Source organism: Puma concolor, chromosome C2 (genome assembly GCF_028749965.1).
Source record: "Puma concolor isolate L17-30 chromosome C2, mPumCon1.1.hap2, whole genome shotgun sequence".
Classification (NCBI taxonomy): domain Eukaryota; kingdom Metazoa; phylum Chordata; class Mammalia; order Carnivora; family Felidae; genus Puma; species Puma concolor.
The window spans coordinates 92133150-92151028 of NC_141675.1; the positions used below are offsets into that span (position 1 = coordinate 92133150).

General features: G+C 37.3%; 1 protein-coding gene across 1 annotated transcript in view; it reads right to left on the minus strand.

Moving 5' to 3' along the window:
- Window positions 1–10194, minus strand: part of CD86 (CD86 molecule) — a 68914-nt gene extending 58720 nt beyond the window's left edge. Inside the window, exon 1 of the mRNA XM_025912887.2 lies at window positions 10057–10194. Coding sequence (XP_025768672.1) covers window positions 10057–10070 — 14 coding nt within the window. The 5' untranslated portion in view covers window positions 10071–10194. The remainder of the gene's footprint in view (window positions 1–10056) is intronic.
- Between the last annotated feature and the right edge of the window lie 7685 nt (window positions 10195–17879).

Genomic DNA, 17879 nt, shown 5'->3' on the forward strand with positions numbered 1-17879 from the left:
TTCAAGACATACTGCCTACAGACAAATAGAAAGCAGTTACCTTTGTTCTCCTTTGGAACCTCACACACTTCACTGCTATTTTTAAAAAATCGTCATATTTGATATATTTACCACTAAACTGAGCTCCTTGAGAAATCATGTCACTCATTTTGGCAATTTCTAACATGTAGCCCAGAGCCTGGAAACAAAGGTGCTGAATGAACTGAGAAATTACTAAGCACATAGAGAAATAAGCAGTTGGCTAGAATGGGTGTGTTTAAGCATTCTTAAGCTTTTCACAGTTGGAAAATTGCTTTCCAGAAAGGTTATAGCCATTCATAATCCTCCAACCAATACCATATGAACGTACTGTTCTTCTTGTATACTCATTAGCATTATTATCCCCACTCCAACAAAACATAAATTGTTAATTTGGTTAATAAAAATACCTCATTGGTGTTTGAATTAGTATTTGTTTAATATTCAGTGAAGATTAACATTTTGGGTTTTTTCCCATTACTTTTTAAAATTAAGTTTTTTATTTTTTTTTTATTTTTTTTTATTTTTTTTTTTAAATTTTTTTTTTTCAACGTTTATTTATTTTTGGGACAGAGAGAGACAGAGCATGAACGGGGGAGGAGCAGAGAGAGAGGGAGACACAGAATCGGAAACAGGCTCCAGGCTCTGAGCCATCAGCCCAGAGCCCGATGCGGGGCTCGAACTCACGGACCGCGAGATCGTGACCTGGCTGAAGTCGGACGCTTAACCGACTGCGCCACCCAGGCGCCCCAAGTTTTTTATTTTAATTCCAGTATTGTTAATGTACAGTGTTACGTTAGTTTCACGTATACAATACAATGTATACAATTCAACAATTCTATACATTACTCAGTGCTCATTGTGCTAAGTGTACTCTTAATCCCCTTCACCTATTTCATCCATCCCCCCATCCACCTCCCCTCTGATAACCTGTAGTTAATAATCTGTTTCTTAGTTTCTCTCTTTTTTTCCCTTGCTCAGTTGTTTTGTTTCTTAAATTCTGCATTGTGAGTGAAATCATATGGTATTTATCTTTATCTGATTTATTTCACTTAGCATTATATTCACTTCTTCCATCCATGTTGCAAATGGCAAGATTTAATTCTTTTTCATGGCTGAATAATATTCCACTGAATACGTATATACCACACCTTCTTTATCTGTTCATCTACCAATGGACACCTGGACTGCTTCCATAATTTGGCTTTAACTATAAATAATGCTGCAATAAACACAGAGGCACATGTATTCCTTTGAATTAGTGTTTTTGTGTTTTGGGCATAAATACCCAGTACTGCAATTAGTAAATCATAGGGTATTTCTATTTTTAACTTTGTGAGGAACCTCTTTGGTTTTTGATTGTAGCCATTCTGACAGGTGTGAGGTGATATCTCATTGTAGTTTTGATGTGCATTTTTCCCTGATGATGAGTGATGTTGAACATCTTTTCATGTGTCTGTTGGCCATTTGCATGTCTTTGGAGAAATGTCTGTTCATGTCCTCTGCTCATTTTTTAACTGGATTATTTGTTTTGGGGGTAATGAGTTGTGTCTTTACTTTTTAAATGTTTTATTTTGAAATAATTTAAGATTCAAAGGAAGTTGGTAAAACTGTAAAGGAGGTCTTGTGTGACTTTCACCCACTTTCCCTCAGTGGTAACATCTTTTACAGCTGCAGTATAACAGTTAAAACTAGGAAATTGAGATTGGTATAACCCATAGAGCTTATTTATATTTCACCAGTTTTATGTTTTATGTGCATGTGTATAGTTCTATGCAACTTTATCATGTGTATAAATTTATGTAAAAACTGTCACTCTAGTGTAATAAGGAAATATTCCATTACCACAAGGCTCCCTTGTACTATCCCTTTATGGAGGCATACCTCCTCCTTTCTCCACCACTCATAACCATGGCAACCATCAATCTGCTTTCTTGTCTTTTTCTTTTTTTTAAAAAAAAAATTTTTTTTCAACGTTTATTTATTTTTGGGACAGAGAGAGACAGAGCATGAACGCGGGAGGGGCAGAGAGAGAGGAAGACACAGAATCGGAAACAGGCTCCAGGCTCCGAGCCATCAGCCCAGAGCCTGACGCGGGGCTCGAACTCCCGGACCACAAGATCGTGACCTGGCTGAAGTCGGACGCTTAACCGACTGCGCCACCCAGGCGCCCCTTGTCTTTATGATTTTATTATTTCAAGAATGACATATAAATGGAATCATATGGTATGTAACATTTTGAGATTGGCATTTTCACATAGCATAAGTCTCTGGACTTGGCTATGGATTTATCCAAGCCAAGGATAACTCTGGATTTATCCAAGTTTGTGTGGGTATCAATAGTTCTTCCCTTTTATTGCTGAGTAGTATTCCATAGTATATATGTACCATAGTTTGTTTAACCATTCACTCAGTGAAGGATATTTTCCCCTGTTTTGACTACTAGGAATAAATCTGGTATGAATATTCATGTATTGGTTTTGCGTGAACATAGTTTTTTCATTTCTCTGGGATAAATGCCCAAGAATGCAACTTCTGAGTCATATAGTAAGTGTATGTTTAGTTTCTCAAGAAACTGTCAAACTGTTTTCCAGAGTGGCTGCACCATTTTACAATCCCAACAGCAAAATATAGGTGATCCAGTTTCTCTGCATCCTGCCAGCGTGATGTTACCATTATTATTATTTTTTAAAGCTATTCTGATAGGTGTGTAGTGATATCTCATCTCACTGTGGGCTTGATTTTCATTCTCATCATGGCTAATGATGTTGAACATCTTTTGATGTGCCTGTCATCTGTGTATCCTCTTTGAGAAAATGTCTTTTTATATCTTTTTCCCATTTTCTAATTGGATTGTTTGTTTACTGTTTAATCTGGTAAATGAAGATATCTCATTGGAGCTTGAATTGGCATTTCTTTAATATGTAGTGAAATGAACAATTTTTGTCATTTACATTTATTTTTTAAAAATTGCTTAATTATTAACTGCATTGGATTGCTTTTGTCATTTTATAATTGTTGGTTTCTCTTCCTAATTACACTGTAAAGATTACATGTTGGCTATTTTTTTCTGTATTCTACACAGTTCCTGAAGACAATCAGTTTCTTGATGAAGATTTATTGTTTAGTTGGTTGAAAATAGTCATAAAGATGAAGGTGATGATCTAGGTTTATCTTATGGGTAGTTACTTTCTCACGTTTTACCCCATGGTTAGTTTCTGGCTGGTATTGACTAATTGGTTTACGTAACTAACTATTCATTCTTTTTTATTTTTATTAGATCTTTCAGTACAGCCAAATTGGATTAATTTGATCCCCTAAAATACAGAACTGTGACTTTTGAGTTGTTTGGCTGATAATATCTCTGAGACTACAGAAAGCAAATTTTAGACTCATTTTGACTTCAGAGCTTTCTCTTTTTTTAAAATCTTTTTTAAAAGTTTATTTATTTATTTTGAGAGAGAGATAAAGAGAGAGATTGAGCGCACATGCAGGAGGGGCAGAGAGACAGAGAGAATCCCCAGCAAGTTCCACACTGTCTGTACATGTGTAGAGCCTGATGCAGAGCTCGAATCCACAAACCTGAGCTAAAATCAAAAGTTGGTCGCTTAACCAACTGAGCCACTCAGGCATCCCATTGGCTTCAGAGCTTTCTAAGAAGATGCTTTAATACTTCTTCATTCCAATTCTACTATATTTTTCTGCTTAAATTATAAGCGATCCCCCAAATTCCACATCATCAGATTCACCACAAGTCTTCATCTCTGAGAAGTTTCAAAAAACAACTTTCTTATGGCTTTACAAAACAGAATAGAATCTGTGTTAGTACTAAAAATCTACCTTGTGGGGCACCTGGGTGGCTCAGTCAGTTAAGCCTCTGACTTCAGCTCAGGTCACGATCTTGTGGTTCGTGAGTTCGAGCCCCATGTCGGGTTCTGTGCTGGTGGCTCAGAGCCTGGGGCCTGCTTTGGATTCTCTCTCTCTCTCTCTCTCTTTCTCTCTGCCTCTCCCCTGCTCGTGCTCTATCTCTGTCTCTCAGAAAAATAAACATTAAAAAAATAAATAAAAATCTGATTTGCCAAAATGTTAGCTACAAAAATCCTTTTCTTCCTGAAATCCTTCCCAAAGCAGTTTGGGTGGAAAAGGAATACCTGTATCTGCTTTTCTCTCCTCTGTTTAGCTATTAGAGTAGAGGAAGGAAAACTCCAGGTCTGGCTGTCTGGACTCTAGGTTGTTTCCATGTGGCTGTTATGGACAGCAGAGGTGAGTTTTGATCCAGAGAGGAGGTCCCTTTTCATTGCCAGACATTTTGCAGGAGTGGTCCTTGTTCTGTCTCTGTATTCTCAGCTCTCTACAATTTACTCCCTCTACTCAACTAGGAGATCTCTGCAAAGGTCACCAAGGGCCTCTGGACGGACATTTTCAGTCATTCTCCTACTTCACCTTTCTGCAGAATTTGACACTATGACTACCCTCTGCATTGTGAAATATTTTCCTTCTCTTAGCTCAGGTGACCAATCCTTTTTCCTCTCTCCCTCCCCCATTCGCTTATGCCCAGTTTCTTTCTCTGGCTGTGTGCACTCTTCTCACCAAGGTATTATGCACACTCACCAAGTGTATTAGTTTGTTAGAGATAGTAACAAAGTACCATAAATTGTGGCTTAAACAACAGAGGTTTATTGTCTCACGGTTCTGGAAGCCAGAAGTCTTAAATGAAGGTGTCAGCAGCATTGCTTCTTTCTGAAGGCTGTGACAGACAGGTCTGCTCCAGGTGTCTCTCCTTGGCTTGTAAATTGCCTTCTTCTCCATGTCTTTTCACATTGTCTTCTCTTTATGCACATTTCTCTAAATTTTCTCTTCTTTATCAGCACACCAATCATCTTGGATTAGGGTCCACCCTAATGACTTCATTTTAACTTGATTATCATCGTGAAGACCCTCTCTCCAAATACGGTCACATTCTGAGCTACTGGGGTTAAGACTTCAACATATTAATTTTGAGGGGACACAATTCAGCCCTTAGACTCACTTTTTCTGTTGTATCTCATGTGTTCAACGTAGAAGTTTGGTAAATATGCTTTGTCTTTCCCTAGGCATGTTCTGTTGTTTCATCTATCTCCTCCCTTGGTTTCTAGGACATCACTTTTCTCCTGCTTTAATTCAATCTCTCTAGTCCCTCCTTGGTGTGTCTATTTTGGACTCTTCATCTTCATCTCCCTCCTTAAATGTCATGGTTTTCCAGGTTCTATCCCTGGCTTTTTCTCACTCCATCATCCTCTCTCCCTAGAGATCTTACCCACAATGAGAATTGCAGCTATGTTGAATCTATTCCAAGCCCATACCTCCTTGTTGAGCTTTGTACCTGTATATTCACTTGTCTACTTACTCATCACCATCCACCTACTCCATAGGATCTCAAATTCAGCATGCTCAAAAATGAACTCACCTTTAGTCCTCTCCCTTCCCCAGCTCAAACCCAATCCACTTCCTATATGCCCCATTTTATGAAAGATGCCACTGCATACTTAGATCTCTCCTTCCAAGCTCCACATCTTTCAGAAACCAAATCCTGTCAATTCTTGTGCTTAAACATCTTCTAAAAGCATCCACTCCTCTCTGATCCTGCCATAACTGTACTGGTTTCATGTCCTCAACACCTCTCCTTGGATTATTCCAATAGTTTCCTAAATAATCTCCTTGTTAGCCCAGATCAGTTCTGCACTCTGCTGACAGAGGTATTTCTTTAAAGCAGATATTATCATATCTTTTGTTTATTAATTTTCAAACTTAGGCTGTAACTTTAGGATAATCACAGCTGGATGCCTGGCCCCTCCTAGTTTCCACCTTTTCCTTTATTATTACTATCTGTCGAGTATCTCCTCACAGCTATATTTGCAGTCCCTCCCCACCCCACACAGCCCATATGTCTATTTAATCACCCACACCTTGGGTCTTTAAACCATGTTGAGCCCCCATGAAGCCCACAGCTGGTGGTCTATAAAAGCCTCAGCATGGGGCGCCTGGGTGGCGCAGTGGTTAAGCGTCCGACTTCAGCCAGGTCACGATCTCGCGGTCCGTGGGTTCGAGCCCCACGTCGGGCTCTGGGCTGATGGCTCAGAGCCTGGAGCCTGTTTCCGATTCTGTGTCTCCCTCTCTCTCTGCCCCTCCCCCGTTCATGCTCTGTCTTGCTCTGTCCCAAAAATAAATAAAAAATGTTGAAAAAAAAATTAAAAAAAAAAAAAAAAGCCTCAGCAGATCTCTGAGCCATCTCTTCTCTTCTGCCCTATCTCTGCTCCTGGCTGCTCCCTGCATCCAAATTTACTCTCTGCTTTCTTAGCTTCACCCTCCTTTTCCAGCATTTGGCTTCCCATTGTAATTAGAGTCACTCCCTAGAGTGGCTGGCTTTGCCCTGGGGCTCTGTCTTTTTCGTGTCAGCTTCACTGGGAGCCCAGCTTGGGGTTGTCTTAACAGGCTCAGAAGGTACAACACACTTCTATTGGAAAAAACCTTCCTGAATTTTAGTCCTAGCATTGTCATCAAATAATTGTGTAACCTTGGACAAATCATTTCCCCTCTATTTCTTAATACTAACAGTAATAGTAATAATAACAACTAATAATAATAACTAACAATTAATACTAACAGTAATAATAACAACTAATAATAATAACTAATAAATACTAACAGTAATAATAATAACAACTAATAATAATTACTGAGTACTTATCAGAGCAAGATTCTAAGCATTTACATGGGTTATCTCTCACAACCACCTTATGACATATCACAATTATCTCTATTGTACAGATAAGAAACTAAGGATCACAATTTTTAGGCAATTTGTCCAAGGTCACATAGCTAGGAAGAAGGAGAAGCTAGGATTCAAGCCCCAACACTCTGGTTCCAAAACATGGCCACTTAACCACTGCCCTGTTCTTCCTCCCAATATGTAGCTCACTCAAGAGCCATCCCATCACATCTGTAAAATGACATGAGCACTCTGGTCTTTCCGCACAGAACTTCTATGAAAACAGGCTTATTAGGATCTAGTGAGTATATTTTAAACATTAAAAAAAATTTTTTTTTAATGTTCATTTATTTTTGAGAGAGAGAGAGACAGAGCATGAGTTGGGGGGGTTGGGGGATAGAGAGGAAGGAGACACAGAATCTGAACCAGGCTCCAGGCTCTGAGCTGTCAGCACTGAGCCTGATGCGGGGCTCGAACCCACGAACTGTGAGATCATGACGTGAACTGAAGTCGGACACTCAACCGACTGAGCCACCCAGATGCCCCATTAGTGAGTATATTCTGAAGAAGAGTCAAGAGAGAAAAAGTTAGACACAAAGGGCCAAAGCCTAAAAATAGAATTCCACAAATTATGAGTGATCTCATAGTACTAGACAGCTGTCGGGTTTTCTGAGAGAAGCCAAGTATTGATTTATTTTTTTAATAATCTAGTTTTATTTTTCTGCCTACAGATATGATCCAAGTTCAAAAGCACAAAGTAGAAAATAAAAATCATCTGTATTTCTGATTAACATTGTTTGTATAAAGGTATCATGTATAAAAGTCATAGCACTGTACATTCTGCTTTTTTCTTTAGCAAAACACATTAAAAATTGTTCTACAATAGAATTTTTAATGATTTCATAGTATTTCATTATGGATGTTCCATAATTAACCAATTACCTATTTAAGACATTGAAGTTGTTTCTAAGGTTTTCACTATTAGACACAATGACAAGAAAAATGTTCATGTCACTAAAACTTCACAAACATATGATTATGTCTTTACAATAAATTTCTTTAAAAATTTTTTTAATTAATAAACATTTTTAAGTTTATTCATTTTTGAGAGTGAGAGAGACAGAGTGTAAGCAGGGGAGGGGCAGAGAGAGAGGGAGACAGAATCCAAAACAGGTTCCAGGATCTGAGCTGTCAGAACAGAGCCCGACACAGGGCTCAAGCTCACAAAATGTGAGATCATGACTTGAGCTGAAGCTGAATGCTTAACCGACTGAGTCACCCAGGTGCCCCTACAAAAAATTTCTAAAAATTGAATATCTTGGTTAAAGGGCATATAAATTTTAAGGGTTTGATTTGTATCACCAAATTTTTGTCCAGAAAGATTATATTAGGTAATAAGAGCATAAATGTTCCTCTCTTCTTAGAAACATGTAGGCTTATTGTATGAATGGTAGTTACTTCGTAAAAAGAAATCTGCCATTTAGGGGTGCCTGGGTAGCTCAGTCAGTTAAATGTCTTACTCTTGATTTCGGCACACGTCATGATCTCGCGGTTTTGGGGATCGAGCCCTGTGTTGGACTTCGGGCTGACAGCATGGAGCCTGCTTGGGATTCTCTCTTTCCCTCCCTTTCTGCACCTCCCTCCACTTGTGCTCTCAAAATAAATAAACTAAAAAAAAGAGAAATCTGCCATTTTGATAAATAAAAATGATATTTTGTGGTTTTAATTCGCATTTCTTTTATTTCTGAGGCGATTAAACATTATTTATTGGTCATTTATATTTAAAAATTTTGTTTATTATCAATTTTCAGGCACTGTGAAACAGAGAATCTTAACAATATAGACAGTGGCCTGTGGTTCTATAGATGTCTGCAGGCAGCATTAGCATAATTAAACAGTATCACCTCTAGTTCCACAAAAATTATAAATTCTAAATTTTTTCATACACGTGTAATATTTCAAAATTCTACAGCAAGGAAGCAAGACTCTTTACTTGGAAATTAAATTCTAATCTTCTGAAATCAGCAAAGCTGTTTCCCTAACCAGTAAGCACTGTGTAGATGAGGGTTACTTAGATTTTCAAAGAACAATAACAAATGATGACTGATTCCAGCTGCCACCAACAAAGAGGAGGGTGTATGTGACTGCTTCCAGTAAGTCACTGCCATGGGGGCGTGCCACATATGAAGAAACCTTGTGGTACAGAGCAAAGCAGCAAGAAAGATTTTAGTTCTATTCCTTATGAGCAGTGTGACCTTAACAAGTTATTTAGGCTCTTCAAGCCACAGTTATCTCATCTATAAAACAGATATTATCTGTCCAAGAGTCACTGTGAAGATTAAAATGCATGAAATAACATGAATAAAGCACACAATACATCATGTATGTTCAATACCAGAGAGCTAATTGAATTACTACTCTCCTTCTTTCTACTACCTCACTCTGTTCAGAATCTTTCATGGCCTATTTGTGACTGACTCATTTTCTGGGTTCTGCATTTTCTTCTTACACCTCTTCTTCCTCTTACTTTTCCTTACAAAGGAAAATTTACTCTCTAGTCTATGGTACTACTTATGCAGACATTTAAAATTTTTCTGATTCTTGGGGCGCCTGGGTGGCGCAGTCGGTTAAGCGTCCGACTTCAGCCAGGTCACGATCTCGCGGTCCGGGAGTTCGAGCCCCGCGTCGGGCTCTGCGCTGATGGCTCAGAGCCTGGAGCCTGTTTCTGATTCTGTGTCTCCCTCTCTCTCTGCCCCTCCCCTGTTCATGCTGTCTCTCTCTGTCCCAAAAATAAATAAATGTTGAAAAAAAAATTAAAAAAAATAAAATAAAATAAAATTTTTCTGATTCTTAAAACCAACAACTGCAACATTGAAATATTCAAAAAACAAATTTATAAAATTAAAGTTAATCACTTGAAAAAAAAACAACAACCAGTAAACTTTTTGGCACCTTAAATAATTTTTACCTTTGAGTGGCAGTCAAATGTCCTTGCTAGAAATTTCTTTAAAAGATCCCCTGCCTTGGAGCTATAAGATCAACCTAAGGAGATGCTCTCAGAAGGCGAGAATGGCTTTGGGACTTTATCCAATTTTTCACAACATAGATCATTCATTATCCCAAGCATTCATGCTTTTGGCTTGTGCATAATTATGCCCTTAATACATATTAGCATTCTTGAGCAGGAAGGACAGAAAACAGAGAATGAGCACCATCCTCAACCTCAGCCTGCTACTGAGGTTACATAATCCTTAATTGCCTTTCAAAGAATAATAAGAATGATCACTCACCACCCGAGATCCATCTTGACTGTCTGCTATTGTGCTAATGTCTGGGAATGACTCTTGTCTGTAGAGTCTGTGTTACAGTGGAAGGAGGAGCAATCTCTTCTACCCCTGTGAAAAGCCTTCTTCCTCAATGACTGCATATCCTGTAACTTTCTTTAATAAAGGCCGTTCCTCTTTTTTCTACAGATTTTGCCAACACTTGTGGAAGAAACTTAACTCTTTCCTTGCATTTGAATTCACTGACCTAGATATAAACATGTTTTTAAAAATAATTCAGTGGCTTGAGTTCCAGACATAACATTAAGATGAGGCTGACTAAAACTCCCCCTCTTGAAATTCCCTCAAAAAATCTAGAAAATAAAATAATTAAAAAGAAAAAAATATCTGTATATATAAATAGAATAAAAAGTATTTTAAAGTTTCGTTAAGATGAGAAAAAGTATGATTTATTATGGATTTGGATTTGGAGTCGGTAACCTCCTCCTACTGATTTCCATCACAGAGACAACAGAGGATTTCACTGAACTTTGGGGGCAAGGGAAAGTCCTCCTGTGAGAGCTGCATAATCAAGGAGGACAAATAAAAACTACATATTTTATTATTTCATTCTTACTGTAGCCAAAGATTAAATTGGTCAAAGAGAAGGTTCCTGAAATAGAGGCCTGAAAAAAAAGAAGCATCCTAAAATTAAGAGATGTACTTGAGAGAAAAACATAAAATTCATTAAGTAGAAACTATTTCAGAAGAAATGAAATTTCCATACATGAACTGAAAAGGACACTATTAAGGAACTCAAAGGATTCAAATTGTCCAAAAAAAAAAAAAAGTAAGAAAGTGGATATTCCTACAGATAAATAATTGTAAGCATTTTTAATTATAAAGACATTGAAAGCTAAAAACAAAATGAAAAAGTAGGATGGCTACAGAGAAAAATAAACCAGTTTGACCTCTTACTAAACCCTACATGTCAAAAAAACACAGCATAATATCTAGAGAGTTTTGAGGTAGCATTCTCTACCTAGAGAAGATGACAATTAAGTAGGAAGGTCAATAGAAATATATTACCAGACAGAACAATAACAACAAAAATGCCACTACAAAGATAAACTTCCTAAATAAATTACCTAGAGTGTTCCAGAATAGTAAAAAAAAAATGAATTAAAGTTGAAAACATAAAGATGGAGAAGTTATTGTCTCATTGTCTGGCTCCAAAAAGGGGAAAAAGAGAAAAATGGAGTGGTAGGAAGGGCACAAGGAAAGCAAAGAGCTAAGGTGGAAATTTATAGATGTAAACACTTACTTTAAGAATTAAGAAAGATCTCAAAAAACAAAGAAACAAAAAAGAAAGATCTCAAACCAACAACTTAACTTTACAACTTAAGGAACTAGAAAAAGAAGAACACACTAAACCCAAAGATAGCAGAAGGAAGGAAATTATAAAAATTAGAGCAGATAAATGAAATAGAGAATAGAAAAACAATAGTGAAAATCAATGAACCCCAAAGTTGGCTCTTCGAAAAAATCAAAACCTTTAGCTGCCAGATGGACGAGGAAAATAAGAGAGAAGACTCAAATTAGTAAAATCAGAAGTGACCAATGGATCAAAGAAGAAATGAAAAGTTTCCCTTTTGATTTCCTTCTAAAAGAATCTTGAGGCAGACAAAAATGAAGACAGAAATTACCAAAACTTAAGGGATGTAGTAAAGTACTTCTAAGAGGGAAGTTCATACAAATAAATGCCTACATTGAGAAAAAAAAGTAAAATCTCAAATAAACAATCTAACTTTGCATGACAAGGACCTAGAAAAAAAAACAAACTAAGCCAAAAGTTAAAAGAAGGAAGGAGGGGCGCCTGGGTGGCGCAGTCGGTTAAGCGTCCGACTTCAGCCAGGTCACGATCTCACGGTCCGTGAGTTCGAGCCCTGCATCGGGCTCTGGGCTGATGGCTCAGAGCCTGGAGCCTGTTTCCGATTCTGTGTCTCCCTCTCTCTCTGCCCCTCCCCCGTTCATGCTCTATCTCTGTCTGTCCCAAAAATAAATAAACGTTAAAAAAAAAAAAAAAAAATTAGAAAAAAAAAAAAAAAGAAGGAAGGAAATAACAAAGGTTAAAGCATAAATAAATGAAATGGAGACCAGAAAGACAATTAAAAAGATAATCAAAACTAACAGTTGGTTTCAAAAAGATAAACAAAATTGACAAACCTTTAACTAGATTAAGACCAACAGAGAGAACACTCAAATCAATAACATTATAAATGAAAGAGGAGACATTACAACTGATACCACAGAAGGACAAAAGATAGTAAAATAATACAATGAACAATTATATGCCAATAAGACAGGCACATGAAAAGGAGCTCAACATCACTAATCATCACTGCTTTAAAGGCCATATCTCAGAGGTTAGAGTGGAAGAGAGCCAAAGCATAAGAGACTCTTAAAAACTGAGAACAAACTGAGGGTTGATGGGGGTGGGAGGGAGGGGAGGGTGGGTGATGGGTATTGAGGAGGGCACCTTTTGGGATGAGCACTGGGTGTTGTATGGAAACCAATTTGACAATAAACTTCATATATTGGAAAAAAATAAAATAAAATACTTCCTAAAAGAATAAAAATAAAAATAAAAAAAAAGGCCGTATCTCCAAATACAGTCATATTCTGAGGTACTTGGGGTTAGGGCTTCAACATATAAATTTTGGAGGGACACAATTCAGTCTATACCAAAATCAAATTTCTGGAAACCAAAATCACAATGAGATACCACCTTACACCTGTTCCAACGGCTAAAATAAAAAGACAAGAAATAGTAAGTGTTGGTGAGGACAGGGAGAAAAAGGAATCATTGTGGCACCGTTGGTGGGAAGGTAAATTGGTACAGCCACTGTGGAAAACAGTATAGAGACTTCTCATGAAATTAAAAATAGAAATACTATATAATCCATTAATTCCACTACTGGGTATTTATATAAAGAAAAGGAAAATATTGATTTGAAAAGATATATGCATCCCTGTGTTTATTGCAGTATTATTTATTATAGCCAAGATATGGAACCAACACAAGTGTCCATCCATAGATGAATGGATAAAGAAGATACTGTATACACACACAATAGAATATTACTCAGCCATAAAAAGGATGAGATCTTCCCATTTGCGACAACATGAATGGACCTAGAGGATATTTTGCTAAGTGAAATAAGTCAGACAGAGAAAGATAAATACCATATTATTTCACTTATACGTGGAACCTAAAAAACAAAACAAATGAATAAATAAACAAAAAGCAGAAAGCTTACCCATAAACACAGAGAACAAACTGATGGTTGCCAGAGGGAAGGGTAGTGGAGGGCTGGGAAAAATGGCTGGAAGAAAGTGGGAGATACAGGCTTCCAGTTATGTAATGAATAAGTCACAGGAATAAAAATCACAGCATAAGAATATAGTCAATAGATATTGTAATAGCAATATGTAAGGACAGATGGTAGCTATACTTCTGGTGAGCATGGCATAATATATAAGCTAGTTAAATCACTATGTTGTACATAGTTGAAACTAATGTAACATTATATATCAAATATACTTCAATTAAAATGAATAGATAGAATTGGCAAAAAAAATGATACACCAACACACTGGGTAACTTAGAAGAAATTGATACAATTCTGGAAACATATAACCTACCAAGGTTGAATCAGGAAGAATAGAAAATCTGAACAGACCAATAATGATTAAGAATATTGAAGCAGTAATCAAAAACTGCATCCAAAAAAATGCCCAGGACCTGATGGCTTCACAGGTGAGTTCTACCAAACACTTAAAGAGGAATAATGCCAATCCTCCTCAATCTCTTCCAAAAAATTGGAGAGGAGGGAACAATTCCAAAGTCATTTTACAAGGCCCCCTTTACTCTCATTATAAAGCCAGATAAGGGCACTGTCATAAAAAAAATAACATGCTGATACTCCCGATGAATATAGATGCAAAAATTCTTAGTAAAATACTAGCAAAGTGACTTCAGCAGCACATTAAAAAGATCATACACCACGATCAGTGGGTTTTGAGGATGACTCATCACAGCAAATCAATAAACATGATATACTGCATTAACAGAATGAAGGGTAAATATCACATAATCTTGATTTCAAAAAAGAAAACTCTTGACAAATTGGTATAGAAGAAATGTGCCTCAACATAATAAAGGTCCATAGCTAACGTTATGCTCAACAATACAAAGATGGAAGCTTTTTCTCTAAGATCAGGAATAGATAAAGATGCCTGTTCTCACTGAAATCCTAAAATTTTTATGGAACCACAAAGACTCTGAATAGCCAATCTTGAGAAAGAAAAACAAAGATGGAAACATCACACTTCCTAATTTCAAACTATATTACAGTTTTTCTTTCAGCACTTTAAATATGTCACTCCACTGTCTTCTTACTGGCATTGTTTCTGGGACAAAAAGTCCATGTAATTGTTATCCTTTTTCTCCTGGAGGTAATTTTATTTCTCTTCTGTGTATTTTCTTCTTTAAAAAGGTTTTTTAAATTTGAGAGAGAGTGAGCACAAGCTGGGGAGGGGCAGAGAGAAAGGGAGAGAAAGAATCAGAAGCAGGCTCCATGCCCTGTCAGTGTAGAGCCTGATGTGAGGCTCTATCTCATGAACCATGAGAGCATGACCTGAGTTGAAAATCAAAGAGTCTGCCAGAGCTCCTGGGTGGCTCAGTCGGTTGAGCGTCTGACTCTGGCTCAGGTTATGATCTCATGGTTTGTGGGTTTGAGCCCCATGTCGGGCTCTGTGCTGACAGCTCAGAGCCTGGATCCTGCTTCAGGTTCTGTGTCTCCCTTTCTCTCTGTCCCTCCCCCACTCTCACTTTGTCTCACTCTCTCTCTCAAAAATAAATAAATGTAAAAAAAAAAAAATGTAAGAGTCTGCACTCAACCAACTGAGCCACTCAGGCGTCCCTCCTCTGTGTACTTTTTCTTTGGTTTTAGTTTCCAGAAGTTTGATTTTGATATAGACTGAGTTGTGTCCCTCCAAAATTCATACACTGAAGTCATAATCCCAAGTACATCAGAATGTGCCTGTATTTGGAGATATGGCCTTTAAAGCAATGATGAAGTTAAAATGAGGCTGATATGGTGACCCCTAATCCAATCTGATTGGTGTCTTTATAAGAAGAGAAAGTTTGGACACAAAAAAAGACATCATGGATGACATCCATGGACAGATATAAATACAGCAAACAGGTGGCCATGTAAAAGCCAAGAGGAGATGCCTCCGAAGAAACCAACACTGCCGGCACCTTGATCTTGAACAGGCAGCATTCATAACTGTGAGAAATAAATTTTTTATTTAAGCCACCCAGTCTATAATATTTTGTTATGGTAGCCCTAGGAAACTAATACAAATATGATATGCTTAGGAGTGGAGTTTATTTTGTTTGGTTTTGGTTTTGGTATTTATCCTTCATGGTGTTTCTAAGCTTCTTAGATTTGTGGTTTGAGGTATGGCACTAATTTTAGGAAATTCTTGGCCATTATTTTTTTGAATATTTCTTCTATCTTGTATTCTTTTTCTCTGTCCCTTCTGAGATTCTAGTTACATGTATATTATAACATTTGATATTTTCCTTCAGCTCTTGGTTGCTCTGTTCTATTTTCCCCCATTTTAGTTTTTTTCCTCGTTTGTCAGTTTATATAATTTTTATTGACCTATTTTCAAGTTCCATGTTTTTTTATTTTGCTGTGTCAGGTCTACTGATGGGCCTGTTTAAGGCATTTTTCATCTCTTTACTCATACATTCTTGCATTTCAATTTGATTCTTTTGTTTATAGTTTATATTTCTCTGCTGAAATTATCTTTCTGATCCTGTACATTATCTTCCTTGTCAATTAGACCCTTTAACATATTAATTTTAATTTTTCAAATTCCCTGTAAGATAGTTCCAACATGGGTCATATTTGTGCCTGGTTCTGTTCTGATGATTGTTTTGTCTCTTCAGATTTTGATTTTTCTTGTCATTTTGTATTCCTCTGCTATAGATTGAATTGTATCTTCTCACAAATTCATATGCTGAGGCTCTAACCCCCCAATGTGATAGTACTTGGAGATGAGGCCTTTGACATGCATTTGGGTTTAAATGAGGTCATGAGGGTGGAGATTTCATGAGGATTAATGCTCATATAAGATGAGACACCAGGAAGTTTGCTCTCCTGTCTCCACCATATAAGCACACAGTGAAAAGGCAGTCATCTGAAAGCCAGAAAGAATTCTCACCAGAAACCAGCCATGCTGGCACCCTGATCTTGGACTTCTCAGCCTCCAGAACTGTAAGGAAATAAATTTCTGCTGTTTATACCTCCAAGTCCATGGTATTTTGTTATGACAGCCTGAGCAGACTGACAGCCTCATGATTTTTGGTTCAAAGTAAGATGCGTTCTACAAGATAATAGACACTGAGTATACATCTTTCATGCTTAGAGATAAGCATGCTTTTCCTTTTGCTAGGCACTTAGTGACATGAGGACTGGTGTTAAGTTTGTCTGGAGTCGAGTTGGGCTGGAAGTTTGTTGTTACTATGGTTACCTCAGTGTACACAGGCTTCAAATTTCTCTAGCGATACCTTGTGTGAGCTATTTGCCAGAATGTTTTTCTCGGTGTCTTCTCTACTCTTGGTTTCATGCCTTTCTGCTTTCTTTTGAGTCTTCCCTTTGAACTGGTTCCCCCAAATAATCTGTCTTTTGCTGTTCTCCTAGCTGTATTCCATTCTTATTTTTACTTAATGTTTATCAGAATGGTTGTGGGGAGGAGGGTAGGCAAGGCCTAGTTCTCTGTGTTTTAATTGCTTCAGTTTTCGGGAGACATTGTGAACCTTCACTTGTGTTCCTGCCTTCCACCGGACTTAGTGCTGGGCCAGAACCTATTCTTGACTTTCTCCCAGGGGTAAACATTTATTTTCCTGTTTTCCTTCCCCAGTAGCAACGGGCTTCCATCAGTACCTTAAAAATATAGTTTTTGTTTCCATTAACTCTGCAGATTGAGCCTTTTGTTTCACAGAGGAGCTAGAATAGATGGGTTAGAGCAGAGTTTTGGCAATGATTTCTAGTCCCCCTCATGCAGCCATTCCTGTAAGGAAAATGTCCTTAGAGTTTTCTCCAATTTTCCTTGTGAGCTCCTGGTGAGGTTCTCACAGAAAAACCCTGAAAGAAGGTACAGACAGACCCACAGGGGCTTCAATGTATAACACTGGTCCACGCTCAGCCTTTAGCAATTTATTAGTTTTCCAGCTATTCTTGTGACTGGCTTATATGGCATCAGGAAGCATCTCCCCCAGATAAGCAAATGCTCTGATTCTGTTTTTCTATATAGGAGCTTGTCTCCCAAATTTGGGTTACATTTTTGTCCAGTGACAGCAACCTTCTTAAGGGTTAAAGAATCTTTATTAGTTTTGCAGTTTGTCCAGCATTTTCTTAATGTAAGGGTGGGAACAGCTCTTTATAGCTCTCTATACCTCTGAGGTGAAACCAGAAGTAATTTCTATACCTTTTCATGTATTTCATACAATTTCTGGGACTCAACCAAAATAAACAGACACACAATTTTGCTGAATACAAGGTCAATATATGAAATCAACTGAAAGTCTATACACTAGCCATAAACAACAGAAAATACAATTTTTAAAATGATTTTTAAATTGATGTAATTTACCATCAAATTATATAAGTACCTACAAATTAGCCTCATGGAGATGTATTTCTACCAAAAAAATTAAAACCTAAAAAAATTTAAGAAAAATGGAAGAATATAAAAACAATTGGAGGTATACA